This window comes from Kogia breviceps, chromosome 4 (assembly GCF_026419965.1).
Source record: "Kogia breviceps isolate mKogBre1 chromosome 4, mKogBre1 haplotype 1, whole genome shotgun sequence".
NCBI classification, from domain to species: domain Eukaryota; kingdom Metazoa; phylum Chordata; class Mammalia; order Artiodactyla; family Physeteridae; genus Kogia; species Kogia breviceps.
The window spans coordinates 172,293,782-172,313,995 of record NC_081313.1 but is presented as its reverse complement, the minus strand read 5'-3'; the positions used below and the strand labels follow the sequence as shown (position 1 = coordinate 172,313,995).

The 20,214-nt window shown below is 48.5% G+C and overlaps 2 protein-coding genes across 3 annotated transcripts in view; one reads left to right on the top strand and one right to left on the bottom strand.

Annotated features, from left to right (window-relative positions):
• Positions 1 to 20,214, top strand: part of ZNF14 (zinc finger protein 14) — a 299,800-nt gene that overhangs the window by 26,585 nt on the left and 253,001 nt on the right. The window lies entirely within an intron of this gene.
• Positions 1 to 20,214, bottom strand: part of LOC131755822 (mucin-16-like) — a 56,187-nt gene that overhangs the window by 15,167 nt on the left and 20,806 nt on the right. Inside the window, 2 exon segments of the mRNA XM_067033320.1 lie at positions 3,600 to 3,704; positions 5,374 to 20,097. Coding sequence (XP_066889421.1) covers positions 3,600 to 3,704; positions 5,374 to 20,097 — 14,829 coding nt within the window.

Here is a 20,214-nt window from a genome sequence, read left to right as displayed (position 1 = left end):
ACCACCTATTACCACTGTTATTGCTACTGTTACTACTACTACCACTACTACTACTGTCTACTAGAGTAGTAGAGAGTTATTACTAGTTATTGCTAGAGTTATTACTACTGTTACTACTATCACTGCCTCTACCTACCATTTCTGCTGTTATTAATACTGTTAATGCTACCACTGCTGCTACCAACCATTACTGCTGTTACTACTACTATTACCACCTATTACTACCGTTATTGCTACTGCTGCTGCTGCCTGCTATTACCTACTATTGCTAGAGCTATTGCTACTGTTAGTAGCTACAACCACACATTATTACTACTCCTACTCTTTGGACTTCTAATATACAATAAATGTTTACTGAATTGAATTTGCCAGGAACTGTGCTAGCTGGCCAAGGTGACTGGAATTCAGTCTCTGAGGAAGAGTAGAGTGACATTGGCTGAGACAGCAGCTACTGACCAGGCCTTCAGAAAAAGGTCCCCAGGAAGGAGGAAGAACTACAGGGAGGCTTCTCTATAAAGACCACAAAGCCTACTGGGGGTTGCTGCAGGGAGAGGGACAAAATGAGGAGGATTTGGACTCTGATGGTGGAACAATGTCCTTGTGTTGCTGGGTATACCCTAAAAAACATATCTCCAAGAGTAGACATCCTAATGTGTTTAATATGTATTTGATGATGAAGATGATGCTGTTGATGGTGATGAGCAAATTACCTAACATGCCTTGTATTTTTGAGCCTCACAAGAACACCGAGTGTTTATCCTATTATTCTTGTCATTTTACAGACCAGGGAAAAGACAGAAACTCAGAGATCATCATTTGCCAAGATCACACAGCTACTGACTGATAGTGTGGAAATTTGAACCTAGTTCTCTCTGAATCCTAGACCTATGCTGTCAACCACTGCAGGGTATTAATTCCCTAACCGAGTTTCAGGATCTTGTGGGGGCCAGGATGGAAAGGAAGGATGTAAGGAGAAAATGACCATGGGGGTGGGGTCCTCAAGGATTCTCTAATTTAGTGGTCTCAGCCCGGGATAGTTTTGCTCCCGGAGACACTTGGCAATGTCAGGAGACATTTTTGGTTGTCATAGCTGTGTGTATATGGAGGGTGCTACTGGCATCCCGTGAGCAGAGGCCAGGGATGCTGTTGGACATCCTGCAGCCCCCTACAACAAGTAGTTATCTGCCCAAAATATCGATAGTACTGAGGTTGAGAAATCCCACTCAATGAATATGGTTAGCTATCCCTCATAAACTTTTCCATCTAAATATTGGTTATCACCTGAAGCTCAGTGATCCATTTCCAAGTGATCTGGTGTAGCCAACTGGCAATGCCTCACTCATATCCTGTAAGCACTCACTGCTGCAGTACGTAATCACAACGGGACCCTAATGCAGCCCCTGTAGCTCTGCACCTAAGGGCTTTCACTTAGCCTGTGTATCCAGCAGGCTGGAGGTGCTGAGGGTTACCTCCAGGACCAAGCAGCTCATGGCCAACAATGGAAGGAAGTTGGATGATAAACACACCAGCCACTTGGCTAGGTGAGGTGTTCTATGCTGTCTCCTAGAGGTCCCTAGTGGAACTGACACTCTTTTGCCCACAGCTGTGACCTGCTCAGGAAAGTACCTTGAATTGACTTCCTTTCCTTCTCTTCTCCAGCGCTTCCTGGGACCACCCCCCACCTAAAATAAACTACTTGCCCACATCCTTAACTTATGTCTGCTTCTGGGGGCAGCCAACCAAAGATACCTGGGTCACAGGATAAGATTAATAACCTGACTGGTGGTGACTCTGTCCAAAACCTGGATCTGGCAAAAAGCTTCCAAAATGTACTGGTAAAATAGTCTGGCCTCTAAACATGTTGGAAAATGGGACATCCCTGGTGGCACAGTGGTTAAGAGTCCACCTGCCAATACAGCGGACATGGGTTCGATCCCTGGTCCGTGAAGATCCTACATGCCGTGGAGCAACTAAGCCTGTGTACCACAACTACTGAGCCTGCACTCTAGAGCCCCGGAGCCACAACTACTGAGCCCACATGCCACAACTACTGAAATCTACATGCCTAGAGCCCATGCTCTGCAACAAGAGAAGCCACTACAAGGAGAAGCCCACACACCGCAATGAAGAGTAACCCCTGCTGGATGCAACTAGAGAAAGCCCGCATGCAGCAATGAAGACCCAATGCAGCCAAAAATAAATAAATAAATAAACAAACAGATAAATAAATAAATAAAAATTTTTTAAATGTTGGAAGAAACGTAATGGGTATGGGGAACCTTACCGTTTAGCCATGTGGTGAGGAGAACCCCTTGCTATATACACGTGCACCTCTTAAACACTCATGCAGACCAATAATACTGTAACATGTTAGTAGGTGCCTTTCAGCAGAAAAAATTATACAGTCAAATAATTATGTAAAACCCTGTGTTGAATAAGGCTAAACAAGTTTCTTTACAGCAGGATATCTCAGAGCCTTTAACATGCTTATGCACATTATTACCCTCTAGGAAGGAGCAACATTTTCTTTTTTTTTTGCCACACCACACAGCTTGTGGAATTTTAGTTTCCTGACCAGGGATTGAAACCCGTGCCCCCTGCAATGGAAGCACAGAGTCCTAACCATTGGACTGCCAGGGAATTTCCAGGAGCAACATGTTTGTCACACTTTTTTGGCCACAAACTTTTTGTCCTTTTGTTAAAGGGCATCCAAGCATTACAAGGGCTTAAAAGGTTTTCTGAATGTTGTTTTCTGCCCATCTACAGTCTCTTCTCCCACCATCTCATCTGTATATTTCATAGTTTAGCAAAGGTGAATTATTTGTACCTCCCAAATATGTCCAGATTTTACCCTTCCCTGTGCCTTTGCATGCAGCTCTCCCTTCTGTCCAGAATGTCTTCATCAATTCTCCTTGTCTTCCTGCTAAATTCCTCTTCATCCTTTCAAACCCAGCTCAAATGTTACCTCCTCCATGAAGCATTCCTTCTACCATTCAAATACTTTAAAGTTGCATCATATAACTAATAAGGACCTACTCTATAGCACAGGGAACTCTACTCAATATTCTGTAATGGCCTATATGGGAAAAGAATCTTAAAAAGAGTGGATATATGTATATGTGTAACTGATTCACTTTTCTGTACACCTGAAACTAACACAACATTGTAAATCAACTATACTCCAATAAAAAATTTTTTTAAACTTGTATCATAATTATTTTGTTCCTTTGCTGTCGCGTCTACTGGACTGAGAGCTCCATGGATGCAATGCCGATCTATTTTCATCTGTGCATCCTTAGGTTATGTCATAGTTTCTAACACACAGTAAATTATTAATAAGCACTTTCAGAATTAAGTTAAACTGGGTCGGATTTGTGAAGTTGACATATCCAACCTTGAACTAAACTCACTCAGCATGTTATGAGGGAATGAAAAGTAACATCTACCTGGTAACAACTTGACAAAGATCCAGTTGAGACAGGGAAGCCTATGGCAACTCCACATAGTTCTTTCTCTAAAGAAACAAACATTTCATCCCTCTGGAACAGGAAATAAAGGCATAAGTCTGATTATTGGGAAGTAAGCAAAGTTGAACCTACCTCTAAGACTAGCAGACGTGGATGCCAGGGGGACATGGACGGTGGTGTCTCCATGTGCTGCTTCATTGGGTATCTTTGTGATACGCTCCACAATGCCATCAGTCCCTGCAGGAGAGGGTCGGGAAGAGACCTAGAATAACTCATCTCATCCAGAAGGAGAACATGGTCTAAATAGATCCACTTAATTTGACTATACAACGCATTTCTTCTCAACCATCTGTATGGATTGGAACTAGGACTGTGCATTCACCCAGAGATTCATCCATCTTTCTGTCCATCTAGCCCTATATCTACCCATTTATTCTTCCATCCATCCTTTCTTTTATCCTTTCTTCTTACCATGCATCTTTCTTTCATATTTCCTCTCTCCTTTCTTTGCAAATTTTCATCCCTACAGTATTTCCTTCAATCATTATTTCCTTCAATCCTTTCTTCCATCCATCTTCCTTATTTTCATTCTTTCCTCTATACATTCATCCTTCCTTCTATACATCCATCTTTTCTTCTTTCATTTATCTATCACTCCATTCTTCCTTCCTCCCATCCAACCACAGTCCTACCTTCTTTCCATTCCACTCATCAGTTGCTTACTGAACACCCATCACTCAACTATCAAGCCACATTTTAAGACATGGGTCAATAGCCATCAGTGTGTCTAACCTGATTGTGAATTGTTAAAACTAGTTTGGGAAATAATCAAATCACCCTTCTGTACATATTGTCTAGTGAACAGGTGCTGGAGTAGTTGGAGGGCCTTGTTGGATTTGTGTCCAGAGCAAAATCTGGCATCAAATTCAACTTATCCAAGGAATGGAATCCTCCCAAGAAGTTCCCTATCTCATCTACTGTTCTTTAGGAGGCAGTGTTTCTCCTCCTAGGTCCTAAGTACCTCCCACATCCATAGGTACTTTGTTCCCTCGATTTTCATTCACTCACCTTTTTCTTTCCCTTTTCCCTTGCTGACTCTCTTCTCAATATAGAAACATGCTCAGTTTAAAGGAGGAATCTCTCCTTTTATCCATTTTAAAGGAGGAATCTCTCCTTTTATCCAATCTCTCCTTTTATCTCCTTTATCCCTGTATCCATCTGTTGTTTCAGTCCTCTAAAACTCACTGATGCTGCCTTCATTAGAATCCCTGAGGACCCACATGTTGTCAGAGAACTTCTCACCTCATTTCAATTTGGCTGTTCTGTAGCATTTGATGGAACTGACCATCCCTCCTTCCTAAAACTCTCTCTTCCTCTGGCTTCTGTGAAGCCAGAATCTCTTGCTTTTTCTGCTATCTCTTGGACCACTCCTGCCTAGCCTAATGGCTAAGAACATGGGTTCCTAGTGCCATATAGTCTGAGTTCTTATCACTTACCAGCTTTAATGATCTTGATCAAATTACTCAACCTCTCTCTGTATCAGTTGACTCATTTGTAGAATGGGCTTATAATAGTCCCTTCTCAAACTGTGTTCCAATGAGGAACTTAATAGAACAGCATTTGACACGGAATAAGTGTTCTATAAACATTTGTTATCATTACTGTCATCATCAACATTAGCTGTAATGTTACAACATCCATCATGGTACTATAATTATTCAACTACTTGCTTATTTAGCTTTGTTTCCCCAGTGCTTATTTCAATGCCTGGACATGAAAACAGATCAACATATATGTTTGCTAAAGGAATTTCTGGTGCAGTAATTAACTCCTTTTTACCTATCGGAAAAGAAGCCATTTTCTATGAGCCCCAAATCATGAGAGTGTAGGAGCAGGGGGTCCTTACTTGTCAACTGGGTTGAGTGTGGAAGAACTTGAGAAGTACTTGTCACTGTTCCCAAACCAACACTCTCTGTCATTCTGGTATCCATAATGGGTGGTAAAGATGTCCTGACTGGCTGGGTCCAAGTCTGCAAAGTACTGGCTGTAACCAAGGGTAATGCAGCAGTGCTTTGGCTCTCTGCCTCAAGGTTGGTGTCTACTGTTCTTGCGGTAGCTGGTGAGGAAGTAATCCAATGGGGGAGTGGGGTGGATGAAGAATCAGTGGTACGGAAGGTCAAAGAGGGGAATGGTATTGAAGCTGAAGAAGGTAGACTCTCTGCCGTGGTGGGCATAGTAGCATCCCCAGGGTCTGATTCTGTCCTAGAAAATGTACTGACTGAGATGGCACCTGGAACTCCAGATGTAGCAAAGGAAGCCATGGCCTCTGACAAAGAAGGTGTTAGTGTGTTATTAGCAAAAATGGTCTCCGCTGAAGACAACATATCTGTGCTTAGGTAACGTGTATTTTCTGATACAGGCACAGAAAGATTGGATTCTGGGACAGTTATGCCAGCAGACCCTGTAATGGAGGGAGAAGTGTAAAAGCGTGTGACTGTTTCCACTGGAATGTCAGTGTACTGTGTAGACAGAGGCTGATCTGGTGCTGATACTGTCACAGAAGACGTAACATCAGTCTTGGGACCCTTCAAACCATGAGTGAACAGATGCGATGACGGTGTGTTTGTGAGTGTGCTTGAGCTGGAATCCAAGGTTACTCTTGTCTCCTTCAGTCTAGGAGTCAGATGGGAAAGTGTCTTCATCTCAAAGGAGGAACGTATTGTTGTGGAAAAAGCGGTCTCATACACGGAGGAAGCAGTACCCATAGGATATGTGGTGCTGGAGGACTCAGGAAAAATTGGGACAGAGGAACTTAGTTCATCTCCAGAACTGCTAGAACCCACAGTACTCATTATTGTGTATATGGAAGGAAGAATTTTCTCTGTATCTATGGAAAATTCAGAGGTGGAAATTATCTCAACTGTGGGACTACTCAAAGTTGGAGGTAAGGTGGTCACTGCTCCCAAGGTTGTAACTAATGTGTCTTTGGTCTTCCCCAGACCGTGGGTGAGAAGTGAGGTCACAGGGTTAGGAGAGGAGGAGCTCCTCCCTGGTAATGTGGATGCCTCAGGGGAGGGTGTTGTCATGGCAGGTACAATCACTGGAGAAGATAGAGAGCCAGTTTCTATCACAGAGACAGGGCTTGGCCAAGACACATCTTTGGGACCTCTGCTCCTGAGAGTGGTCATCTCTGAGTGCGTAAAGCTCTGAGTCACAGTCGAGTGAATCTCTGCCCCTGAGGTGTTGGTTGCAATGCCCACGGTAAGTGGGTCCTGTGATGTAGCCTCAGTGGGACCATTTCCGGTGGTCACAGTCACTTCTGAAGATTCTGTCGTGACAGGAGAGGCAGAGGGCCTGGTTATGATGCCTGCAGGAACGTCTGGCAACATCGTGGACTGAACAGCTCCAGGGATGGACGTGCTGCTAGACGATATCAGATCCATCCTAGAGATCTCAGTAGTTGTATCAGTGGGTACTTTGGAAAGGAGAGTGATTTTCTCTATGGCTGAGCTGTTCTGCTGGACGGTGCTGGTCTTCCTCAGTTCAGGAGCCAGAGAGGATGTGGAGTGTATCTCAAACATTGTAGTTCCTAAAGAGTGAGGCATTGATGTGGATACACAGGTGTCACTAGAGGTGGAAGGAGTAATGATTGGGGATGTGACAATGGATGGCTCTGAGTCAGCTGGGGCAGAGGAGTGTGCTTCATGTCCAAAACTTGTGTTGGCCCTGTGGGTCCCAGCTGTGTTTTTGGAGGGCTGAATTGCATCTGTACCTGTGGAAGATTCATAGCTGGACAGTATCTCCGTGGTGGTGCTGATCTCACTTGAAGGTGAACTGGACACAGGTTCCACACTTGTAGCCAATGTGTCTTTGGTCTTGCCCAGACCACGAGTGAGAAGTGAGGTCACAGGGGTAGGAGAGGCGGGGCTCCTCCCTGGTAATGTGGATGGCTCAGGGGAGGGTGCTGTCATGGCAGGTACAATCACTGAGGATGTTGGAGAGCCAGTTTCTATCACAGAGACAGGGCTTGGCCAAGACACATCCTCAGGACCTCTGCTCCTGAGAGTGGTCATCTCTGAGTGTGTAAAGCTCTGAGTCACAGTTGAGTGAATATCTGCCCCGGAGGTGTTGGTTGTAGTGCCCAGGCTAAGTGGGTGCTGTGATGTAGCCTCAGTGGGACCTGTTTGGGTGGTCACGGTCACTTCTGCAGATTCTGTGGTGACAGGAGAGTCAGAGGGCCTGGTGATGATGCCCGCAGGAATGTCTGGTGACATCGCGGACTGAACAGGGCCAGAGGTGGACGTGCTGCTAGAGGAGATCGGTTCTGTCCTAGAGATCTCAGTCGTCGTATCAGTGGGTACTTTGGAAAGGATGGCGATTTTTGCTGTGGCTGAGCTGTTCTGCTGGACGGTGCTGGTCTTCCTCAGTTCAGGAGTCAGAGAGGATGTGGAGTGTATCTCAACCATTGTAGTTTCTAAAGAGTGAGGCATTGAAGTGGAAACACTTGTGTGCGTAGGGGTGGAAGGAATAACCATTGGGGACGTGACATTGGATGGCTCTGAGTCAGCTGGGGCAGAGGAATGTGTTTCATGTCCAAAACTTGTGTTGGCCCTGTGGGTCCCAGCTGTGTTTTTGGAGGGCTGAATTGCATCTGTACCTGTGGAGGATTCATAGCTGGACAGTATCTCCGTGGTGGTGCTGATCTCACTTGTAGGTGAACTGGACACAGGTTCCACACTTGTAGCCAATGTGTCTTTGGTTTTGCCCAGGCTACGAGTGAGAAGTGAGGTCACAGGGGTAGGAGAGGAGGGGCTCCTCCCTGGTAATGTGGATGGCTCAGGGGAGGGTGCTGTCATGGCAGGTACATTCCCTGGGGAAGATGGAGAGCCAGTTTCTGTCACAGAGGCAGGGCTTGGCCAAGACACATCCTCAGGACCTCTGCTCCTGAGAGTGGTCATCTCTGATTGCGTAAAACTCTGAGTCACAGTCGAGTGAATCTCTGCCCCTGAGGTGTTGGTTGTAGTGCCCAAGTGAAGTGGGTGCTGTGATGTAGCCTCAGTGGGACCTGTTTGGGGGGTCACGGTCACTTCTGCAGATTCTGTCATCACTGGAGAGGCAGAGGGCCTGGTGATGATGCCCGCAGGAATGTCTGGCGACATCGCGGACTGAACAGGGCCAGAGATGGACGTGCTGCTAGAGGAGATCGGTTGTATCCTAGAGATCTCAGTCGTCGTATCAGTGGGTACTTTGGAAAGGAGAGTGATTTTCTCTATGGCTGAGCTGTTCTGCTGGACGGTGCTGGTCTTCCTCAGTTCAGGAGTCAGAGAGGATGTGGAGTGTATCTCAAACATTGTAGTTCCTAAAGAGTGAGGCATTGATGTGGATACACGGGTGTCCCTAGAGGTGGAAGGAGTAATGATTGGGGATGTGACATTGGATGGCTCTGAGTCAGCTGGGGCAGAGGAATGTGTTTCATGTCCAGAACTTCTTTTGGCCCTGTGGGTCCCAGCTGTGTTTTTGGAGGGCTCAATTGCATCTATACCTGTGGAGGCTTCAGAGGTGGACGGTATCTCAATGGTGGTGCTGATCTCACTTGAAGCTGAACTGGACACAGGTTCCACACTTGTAGCCAATGTGTCTTTGGTCTTGCCCAGACCACGAGTGAGAAGTGAGGTCACAGGGGTAGAGGAGGTCGGTTTCCTCCCTGGTAATGTGGATGGCTGAGGGGAGGGTGCTGTCATGGCAGGTACAATCACTGGAGAAGATAGAGAGCCAGTTTCTATCACAGAGACAGGGCTTGGCCAAGACACATCCTCGGGACCTCTGCTTCTGAGGGTGGTCATCTCTGAGTGTGTAAAACTCTGAGTCACAGTCGAGTGAATCTCTGCCCTAGAGATGTTAGTTGTACTGGCCAAGGTAAGTGGGTCCTGTGATGTAGCCTCAGTGGGACCTGTTTGGGGGATCACGTTCACTTCTTCAGATTCTGTCGTCACAGGAGAGACAGAGGGCCTGGTGATGATGCCCGCAGGAATGTCTGGCGACATCGTGAGCTGAACGTGGCCAGGGATGGACGTGCTGCTAGAGGAGATCGGTTCTGTCCTAGAGATCTCAGTAGTTGTATCAGTTTGTACTTTGGAAAGGATGGCGATTTTTGCTGTGGCTGAGCTGTTCTGCTGGACGGTGCTGGTCTTCCTCAGTTCAGGAGTCAGAGAGGATGTGGAGTGTATCTCAAACATTGTCGTTTCTAAAGAGTGAGGCATTGATGTGGAAACACTGGTGTGCGTAGGGGTGGAAGGAGTAATGATTGGGGATGTGACATTGGATGGCTCTGAGTCAGCTGGGGCAGAGGAGTGTGCTTCATGTCCAAAACTTGTGTTGGCCCTGTGGGTCCCAGCTGTGTTTTTGGAGGGCTGAATTGCATCTGTACCTGTGGAAGATTCATAGCTGGACAGTATCTCCGTGGTGGTGCTGATCTCACTTGAAGGTGAACTGGACACAGGTTCCACACTTGTAGCCAATGTGTCTTTGGTCTTGCCCAGGCTATGAGTGAGAAGTGAGGTCACAGGGGTAGGAGAGGAGGGGCTCCTCCCTGGTAATGTGGATGGCTCAGGGGAGGGTGCTGTCATGGCAGGTACATTCCCTGGGGAAGATGGAGAGCCAGTTTCTGTCACAGAGACAGGGCTTGGCCAAGACACATCCTCAGGACCTCTGCTCCTGAGAGTGGTCATCTCTGATTGCGTAAAACTCTGAGTCACAGTTGAGTGAATATCTGCCCCGGAGGTGTTGGTTGTAGTGCCCAAGTGAAGTGGGAGCTGTGATGTAGCCTCAGTGGGACCTGTTTGGGGGGTCACGGTCACTTCTGCAGATTCTGTGGTGATAGGAGAGTCAGAGGGCCTGGTGATGATGCCCGCAGGAATGTCTGGTGACATCGCGGACTGAACAGGGCCAGAGGTGGACGTGCTGCTAGAGGAGATCGGTTCTGTCCTAGAGATCTCAGTCGTCGTATCAGTGGGTACTTTGGAAAGGAGAGTGATTTTCTCTATGGCTGAGCTGTTCTGCTGGACGGTGCTGGTCTTCCTCAGTTCAGGAGTCAGAGAGGATGTGGAGTGTATCTCAACCATTGTAGTTTCTAAAGAGTGAGGCATTGAAGTGGAAACACTTGTGTGTGCAGGGGTGGAAGGAATAACCATTGGGGACGTGACATTGGATGGCTCTGAGTCAGCTGGGGCAGAGGAATGTGTTTCATGTCCAAAACTTGTGTTGGCCCTGTGGGTCCCAGCTGTGTTTTTGGAGGGCTGAATTGCATCTGTACCTGTGGAGGATTCATAGCTGGACAGTATCTCCGTGGTGGTGCTGATCTCACTTGTAGGTGAACTGGACACAGGTTCCACACTTGTAGCCAATGTGTCTTTGGTCTTGCCCAGGCTACGAGTGAGAAGTGAGGTCACAGGGGTAGGAGAGGAGGGGCTCCTCCCTGGTAATGTGGATGGCTCAGGGGAGGGTGCTGTCATGGCAGGTACATTCCCTGGGGAAGATGGAGAGCCAGTTTCTGTCACAGAGGCAGGGCTTGGCCAAGACACATCCTCAGGACCTCTGCTCCTGAGAGTGGTCATCTCTGATTGCGTAAAACTCTGAGTCACAGTCGAGTGAATCTCTGCCCCTGAGGTGTTGGTTGTAGTGCCCAAGTGAAGTGGGTGCTGTGATGTAGCCTCAGTGGGACCTGTTTGGGGGGTCACGGTCACTTCTGCAGATTCTGTCATCACTGGAGAGGCAGAGGGCCTGGTGATGATGCCCGCAGGAATGTCTGGCGACATCGCGGACTGAACAGGGCCAGAGATGGACGTGCTGCTAGAGGAGATCGGTTGTATCCTAGAGATCTCAGTCGTCGTATCAGTGGGTACTTTGGAAAGGAGAGTGATTTTCTCTATGGCTGAGCTGTTCTGCTGGACGGTGCTGGTCTTCCTCAGTTCAGGAGTCAGAGAGGATGTGGAGTGTATCTCAAACATTGTAGTTCCTAAAGAGTGAGGCATTGATGTGGATACACGGGTGTCCCTAGAGGTGGAAGGAGTAATGATTGGGGATGTGACATTGGATGGCTCTGAGTCAGCTGGGGCAGAGGAATGTGTTTCATGTCCAGAACTTCTTTTGGCCCTGTGGGTCCCAGCTGTGTTTTTGGAGGGCTCAATTGCATCTATACCTGTGGAGGCTTCAGAGGTGGACGGTATCTCAATGGTGGTGCTGATCTCACTTGAAGCTGAACTGGACACAGGTTCCACACTTGTAGCCAATGTGTCTTTGGTCTTGCCCAGACCACGAGTGAGAAGTGAGGTCACAGGGGTAGAGGAGGTCGGTTTCCTCCCTGGTAATGTGGATGGCTGAGGGGAGGGTGCTGTCATGGCAGGTACAATCACTGGAGAAGATAGAGAGCCAGTTTCTATCACAGAGACAGGGCTTGGCCAAGACACATCCTCGGGACCTCTGCTTCTGAGGGTGGTCATCTCTGAGTGTGTAAAACTCTGAGTCACAGTCGAGTGAATCTCTGCCCTAGAGATGTTAGTTGTACTGGCCAAGGTAAGTGGGTCCTGTGATGTAGCCTCAGTGGGACCTGTTTGGGGGATCACGTTCACTTCTTCAGATTCTGTCGTCACAGGAGAGACAGAGGGCCTGGTGATGATGCCCGCAGGAATGTCTGGCGACATCGTGAGCTGAACGTGGCCAGGGATGGACGTGCTGCTAGAGGAGATCGGTTCTGTCCTAGAGATCTCAGTAGTTGTATCAGTTTGTACTTTGGAAAGGATGGCGATTTTTGCTGTGGCTGAGCTGTTCTGCTGGACGGTGCTGGTCTTCCTCAGTTCAGGAGTCAGAGAGGATGTGGAGTGTATCTCAAACATTGTCGTTTCTAAAGAGTGAGGCATTGATGTGGAAACACTGGTGTGCGTAGGGGTGGAAGGAGTAATGATTGGGGATGTGACATTGGATGGCTCTGAGTCAGCTGGGGCAGAGGAGTGTGCTTCATGTCCAAAACTTGTGTTGGCCCTGTGGGTCCCAGCTGTGTTTTTGGAGGGCTGAATTGCATCTGTACCTGTGGAAGATTCATAGCTGGACAGTATCTCCGTGGTGGTGCTGATCTCACTTGAAGGTGAACTGGACACAGGTTCCACACTTGTAGCCAATGTGTCTTTGGTCTTGCCCAGGCTACGAGTGAGAAGTGAGGTCACAGGGGTAGGAGAGGAGGGGCTCCTCCCTGGTAATGTGGATGGCTCAGGGGAGGGTGCTGTCATGGCAGGTACATTCCCTGGGGAAGATGGAGAGCCAGTTTCTGTCACAGAGACAGGGCTTGGCCAAGACACATCCTCAGGACCTCTGCTCCTGAGAGTGGTCATCTCTGATTGCGTAAAACTCTGAGTCACAGTTGAGTGAATATCTGCCCCGGAGGTGTTGGTTGTAGTGCCCAAGTGAAGTGGGAGCTGTGATGTAGCCTCAGTGGGACCTGTTTGGGGGGTCACGGTCACTTCTGCAGATTCTGTGGTGATAGGAGAGTCAGAGGGCCTGGTGATGATGCCCGCAGGAATGTCTGGTGACATCGCGGACTGAACAGGGCCAGAGGTGGACGTGCTGCTAGAGGAGATCGGTTCTGTCCTAGAGATCTCAGTCGTCGTATCAGTGGGTACTTTGGAAAGGAGAGTGATTTTCTCTATGGCTGAGCTGTTCTGCTGGACGGTGCTGGTCTTCCTCAGTTCAGGAGTCAGAGAGGATGTGGAGTGTATCTCAACCATTGTAGTTTCTAAAGAGTGAGGCATTGAAGTGGAAACACTTGTGTGTGCAGGGGTGGAAGGAATAACCATTGGGGACGTGACATTGGATGGCTCTGAGTCAGCTGGGGCAGAGGAATGTGTTTCATGTCCAAAACTTGTGTTGGCCCTGTGGGTCCCAGCTGTGTTTTTGGAGGGCTGAATTGCATCTGTACCTGTGGAGGATTCATAGCTGGACAGTATCTCCGTGGTGGTGCTGATCTCACTTGTAGGTGAACTGGACACAGGTTCCACACTTGTAGCCAATGTGTCTTTGGTCTTGCCCAGGCTACGAGTGAGAAGTGAGGTCACAGGGGTAGGAGAGGAGGGGCTCCTCCCTGGTAATGTGGATGGCTCAGGGGAGGGTGCTGTCATGGCAGGTACATTCCCTGGGGAAGATGGAGAGCCAGTTTCTGTCACAGAGGCAGGGCTTGGCCAAGACACATCCTCAGGACCTCTGCTCCTGAGAGTGGTCATCTCTGATTGCGTAAAACTCTGAGTCACAGTCGAGTGAATCTCTGCCCCTGAGGTGTTGGTTGTAGTGCCCAAGTGAAGTGGGTGCTGTGATGTAGCCTCAGTGGGACCTGTTTGGGGGGTCACGGTCACTTCTGCAGATTCTGTCATCACTGGAGAGGCAGAGGGCCTGGTGATGATGCCCGCAGGAATGTCTGGCGACATCGCGGACTGAACAGGGCCAGAGATGGACGTGCTGCTAGAGGAGATCGGTTGTATCCTAGAGATCTCAGTCGTCGTATCAGTGGGTACTTTGGAAAGGAGAGTGATTTTCTCTATGGCTGAGCTGTTCTGCTGGACGGTGCTGGTCTTCCTCAGTTCAGGAGTCAGAGAGGATGTGGAGTGTATCTCAAACATTGTAGTTCCTAAAGAGTGAGGCATTGATGTGGATACACGGGTGTCCCTAGAGGTGGAAGGAGTAATGATTGGGGATGTGACATTGGATGGCTCTGAGTCAGCTGGGGCAGAGGAATGTGTTTCATGTCCAGAACTTCTTTTGGCCCTGTGGGTCCCAGCTGTGTTTTTGGAGGGCTCAATTGCATCTATACCTGTGGAGGCTTCAGAGGTGGACGGTATCTCAATGGTGGTGCTGATCTCACTTGAAGCTGAACTGGACACAGGTTCCACACTTGTAGCCAATGTGTCTTTGGTCTTGCCCAGACCACGAGTGAGAAGTGAGGTCACAGGGGTAGAGGAGGTCGGTTTCCTCCCTGGTAATGTGGATGGCTGAGGGGAGGGTGCTGTCATGGCAGGTACAATCACTGGAGAAGATAGAGAGCCAGTTTCTATCACAGAGACAGGGCTTGGCCAAGACACATCCTCGGGACCTCTGCTTCTGAGGGTGGTCATCTCTGAGTGTGTAAAACTCTGAGTCACAGTCGAGTGAATCTCTGCCCTAGAGATGTTAGTTGTACTGGCCAAGGTAAGTGGGTCCTGTGATGTAGCCTCAGTGGGACCTGTTTGGGGGATCACGTTCACTTCTTCAGATTCTGTCGTCACAGGAGAGACAGAGGGCCTGGTGATGATGCCCGCAGGAATGTCTGGCGACATCGTGAGCTGAACGTGGCCAGGGATGGACGTGCTGCTAGAGGAGATCGGTTCTGTCCTAGAGATCTCAGTAGTTGTATCAGTTTGTACTTTGGAAAGGATGGCGATTTTTGCTGTGGCTGAGCTGTTCTGCTGGACGGTGCTGGTCTTCCTCAGTTCAGGAGTCAGAGAGGATGTGGAGTGTATCTCAAACATTGTCGTTTCTAAAGAGTGAGGCATTGATGTGGAAACACTGGTGTGCGTAGGGGTGGAAGGAGTAATGATTGGGGATGTGACATTGGATGGCTCTGAGTCAGCTGGGGCAGAGGAGTGTGCTTCATGTCCAAAACTTGTGTTGGCCCTGTGGGTCCCAGCTGTGTTTTTGGAGGGCTGAATTGCATCTGTACCTGTGGAAGATTCATAGCTGGACAGTATCTCCGTGGTGGTGCTGATCTCACTTGAAGGTGAACTGGACACAGGTTCCACACTTGTAGCCAATGTGTCTTTGGTCTTGCCCAGGCTACGAGTGAGAAGTGAGGTCACAGGGGTAGGAGAGGAGGGGCTCCTCCCTGGTAATGTGGATGGCTCAGGGGAGGGTGCTGTCATGGCAGGTACATTCCCTGGGGAAGATGGAGAGCCAGTTTCTGTCACAGAGGCAGGGCTTGGCCAAGACACATCCTCAGGACCTCTGCTCCTGAGAGTGGTCATCTCTGATTGCGTAAAACTCTGAGTCACAGTCGAGTGAATCTCTGCCCCTGAGGTGTTGGTTGTAGTGCCCAAGTGAAGTGGGTGCTGTGATGTAGCCTCAGTGGGACCTGTTTGGGGGGTCACGGTCACTTCTGCAGATTCTGTCATCACTGGAGAGGCAGAGGGCCTGGTGATGATGCCCGCAGGAATGTCTGGCGACATCGCGGACTGAACAGGGCCAGAGATGGACGTGCTGCTAGAGGAGATCGGTTCTATCCTAGAGATCTCAGTCGTCGTATCAGTGGGTACTTTGGAAAGGAGAGTGATTTTCTCTATGGCTGAGCTGTTCTGCTGGACGGTGCTGGTCTTCCTCAGTTCAGGAGTCAGAGAGGATGTGGAGTGTATCTCAAACATTGTAGTTCCTAAAGAGTGAGGCATTGATGTGGATACACGGGTGTCCCTAGAGGTGGAAGGAGTAATGATTGGGGATGTGACATTGGATGGCTCTGAGTCAGCTGGGGCAGAGGAATGTGTTTCATGTCCAGAACTTCTTTTGGCCCTGTGGGTCCCAGCTGTGTTTTTGGAGGGCTCAATTGCATCTGTGCCTGTGGAGGCTTCAGAGGTGGACAGTATCTCAATGGTGGTGCTGATCTCACTTGAAGTTGAACTGGACACAGGTTCCACACTTGTAGCCAATGTGTCTTTGGTTTTGCCCAGGCTGCGAGCGAGAAGGGAGGTCACAGGGGTAGGAGAAGAGGGGCTCCTCCCTGGTAATGTGGATGGCTCAGGGGAGGGTGCTGTCATGGCAGGTACATTCCCTGGGGAAGATGGAGAGCCAGTTTCTGTCACAGAGGCAGGGCTTGGCCAAGACACATCCTCGGGACCTCTACTCCTGAGAGTGGTCATCTCTGAGTGCATAAAACTCTGAGTCATAGTCGAATGGTTCCCTGCCCCAGAGACCTTGGTCGATATATCCAAGGTAAGTGTGTCCTGTGATATAGCCCCTGGGGGACCTGTTTGGGTGGTGATGGTCATTCCTGAAGATTCTGACATGAACATGGATATAGAGGGGCTGGTTCTGCTTTCTGTAGGTGTGTTTGGAGAAGTTTTGAAGTGAATAGGGCTTGGGATGGATATCCTGTTAGAGGAGGTAACTTGTTTCCTGGTGGCCTCAGTAGTAGCATCATTTGTGGACACATTGGAAATGACAGTGCTTGTCTCTGTAGCATAGCCGGTCTCCTGGTAGGTACTTGTCTCCCTAAGTCTTGTATTCAGTGAGGACACTGACTCTCTCTCAATCTTTATAGTCTCAGATGAGCCAGACATTAATGTGGGAGCAGTAGTGTCCCACATGGTAGAGGAGGTAACCACTGAAGATGTAGCTTTGGATGGCTGTGTGTGGGCCAGGACAGGAGAATGTGATTCATGTCCATAACTGGTAGTCTCTACATGCGTCATTGCTGTGTTTGTGGAAGGATGAGTTGCTTCTATATCTGTGGTGACAAACATCTCATCTGAGCTACTCCTCAAATTTGGGGGTAAACTGGTATCAGTTTCCAAACTCGTCCTCAACATGTCTCTGGTCTTCCCCAAGCCAAAGTTCTTAGGCAAGAGACCTGAGGTCACAGGTAGAGTAGAGGAAGTACTTTGCCCTTGTGATGTCAACAAAACATGAGAAGATGAGGTTGTGTCAGAGATAGGTGCTAGGGAAGAGGAAGAGGTGGCTTCTCCCACAGAGGGAAGGTTTGTCCATGACACACCTTCAGGACCTTTGCTCACTTGAGTGGTTATCTTTGACTGTGGAAATCCCTGAGTCACAGCCAAGTAAGTCCCTGACAAGGAGGCTGTGACTAATGTGTCCATGGTAGGTGCACCCAGCGAGGTAGTCCCAGAAGGACCTGTTTGCATGGTTATGGTCATTTTTTCAGAGTCTGTTATGTCAGGGAAGGTAGAGGGCCTGGTGATGTCTGATGACCTTGTGGACTGAGCTAGATCTGGGCTGGAAATTCTGTCAGAGGTAGTGACTTCTGTCCCGGACACCCGAGTAATAGCAAAAGAACTTAGGGAATGGACACTGCTTATCTCTGCGGTTGAGTTGGTATCCATGTAAATACTGGACTCCCTCAGTTCAGTGGTCAGGGGGTAATCAAGCTCTCTTCCAGCCCTTGTGGATTCTGGCCAGGTAGTTGTTGTTGTGGAAACAATGGTATTCAGCATGATGGAGGTAGTATTCATTGGATATGTGCCCATGGATGACTCTGAATGGGCTGGGACAGTGGAATGAAGATCATGTTCAGAATTTGAGGGCCATACTGTTGTATCTACTGTGTTTGTAGAGGGGTGAATTGTCTCTTTGTCTATGGTAGGTTCAGAAGTGGCTATTCTCTCATATGTGCCATTTTTCCAATTTGGAGATGAAGTTGTCCCAGATTCCAAGCTTATGCCCAGTAGATCTGTGGTCTTTAATAGGCCTGGGGAGTCAGTAACCTCCTTGATGGTCCCTCCTGAGACAGAAGAGACATTTATCACCTCTGTGTTCAGAGATGTTCTTGAGCTTGATTCTTCTTCCCCCATCCAGGAATGAGGTGTAGCTCTTGCCTGTGTTGTAGGAGTCCTTATCCCATTCACCCGGGGAGTTGGATATGGAGTTCTTACTGTGTATGGGATTAAATCCAGAGTCGTTGCTTCTGGTCTAGACATATACCCTGGATCTGCAGAAGCTGTGATGTGAAGCTGGGTAGAGCTCTGCTCTACTTCTTTGCTGGCAAGATCTGGCCTCCCTGATAAAGTGACTTTAGAGCTATTTACCATTGTAACAGGTGTGACCTCACTTGTAATGTCCTCTATGGAGGAGGGCAGCTGTGAGGTAGTTGGGCTGATCATGTTCTCCAAAGGGAGTTCTGAAGGAGTTGTAACCTCTTGAAGAACTGAGGTAGAGGTTATGGCTGATGACACAGAACTCCCAGTGGCCCAGTTAAGAGTGGACAGAGAATCAGGCTGAGGAGTGGATGGGAGGCTCTTTGGGATAGTCTTTGTATTTGGATGGTCCATAGAAGTCATTGAAACATGCAAGGCTTCTGTTTCTCTTCTACTGGGAGTCTGACTTGTGCTTAAAATGTCAGGAACTGAGGTGCTCATCCTCTCAACACCAGAAGTTGATATGGGCATAGAGGCAGTTGTGTCTAAAGGACTCAATGTCCTTACACTTGTGCTGGCCTCTGTCTTTTCAGCTGAAGCAAAGGAGGATGGGATGGCTAGGCTGGTTCCAATGACAGTCACAAGGCCATGCGGGGTAGACACAGAGCCTGATTCAGTGCTTGACGCTATGGATGAAGTTGTGCTCATTGCAGAATTTGCTTTAGGAGAACCTGTGACTTCCAAGATTGAAGCCATGTCTGTGATAGTCCTGGGGCCTGGTGTTGCAGCTGTGGATGACCTGGTGGGTGGGTGCTGTAGGGCAGATGTACTGGTCTCTGTAGCCAGGGTGCTGTCCATGCTGCTCACACTTGCTTTTGGGTCCGGCATGGTAGTCAGGACTGAATTGGTTTCCATAGTGGTGATGGTGGTGGTGACAAGTGGAGTGGAAGCTATGGTTACCTCCATGTTGCTCACTCCTGCTGCAGGATATGAGGTCTGTGATAGTTGCCCAAGAGTAGAGGCAACATCACTAGTTACTACACTTGTGATGGTCGCCAGTGTCTTTGACCCCACGGAGGGGAATGTGACAGATGGTGAAGAGCTCATTTTTCCTCCTGTGGCATTGGTGATGCTGGTAATGTCTTGGCTTTCAGAGGTCAGAGATGCTAATGTGGTTTGTTCTAAGGAGGTGTTATGCAATGTGTCTTTGGCCTCAGGGGATTTACCAATAATCAGGTTACTCCCAGTTGTCTGCTCTGACCATGGGCTAGCAGATGAATAAGCCTCACTCACAGATATACTTGCCTGTTGTTCATCTGTCATTGTATCTTTACTCAGAACAGTGGAAGGAGTGACTGTGATGTTGACCCTTGTCTTGGTTATAAATTCAGATTTATCTGTCACTGAGCTCATGGTTACCATCTGGGTTGTCACAGAGTCTGGGATGGTCACAGAGTCTTCAGGACCAATGGAAGATGTGTTCAGAGAGACATGTGTGTCCACGGTGGTCCCTCCAGTGGAGCCAAGCCACACGGATAAATTCATTCCAGTTGTCCTTGGAATCGGAGTTGGGCTTCTTTGTGGACCAGTCCCTATGTTGCCTTTAGGATTTGACTCTTGGGAGACAGAGGACACTGTGCCCAATGACTTTTTGGTCCCTTCTGGAGTCCCAAGATGGGAGTTGGTCCAAACCTCAGATGGAGAGAGTGAGACCCATTCTGTAGTTGCTGTCCCTTTTGCTGGTGACTTGGCTGGTGTCATGAATCCTGTGGGCAGGTGAGGGAGGCTGATGCTGCCACTCTCTATGGCTGTGGACTGAAGTGTGACTGGTTCCGCTGTGGTCTTCATAGGGACAGTTGCTGTTGAAGTATTCCAAGAATTTCCCAGAGTGTACTTCATCTCTGGGCTGGTGCTGGGCTGCTTGGAGCTTATGATTTTGAAGGCTGTAGCCATTTCTGGGCTTCTTGTGGACATACCTGTGATTAGAAATTGAATTGGTAGGAGATATGCAAACGGTACAGGAGTCCTGATTGACAGTATCATTTGTTCCTTCCTGTGATTTCAACTCAAACTATTTCCTATTTCTCCAGAAA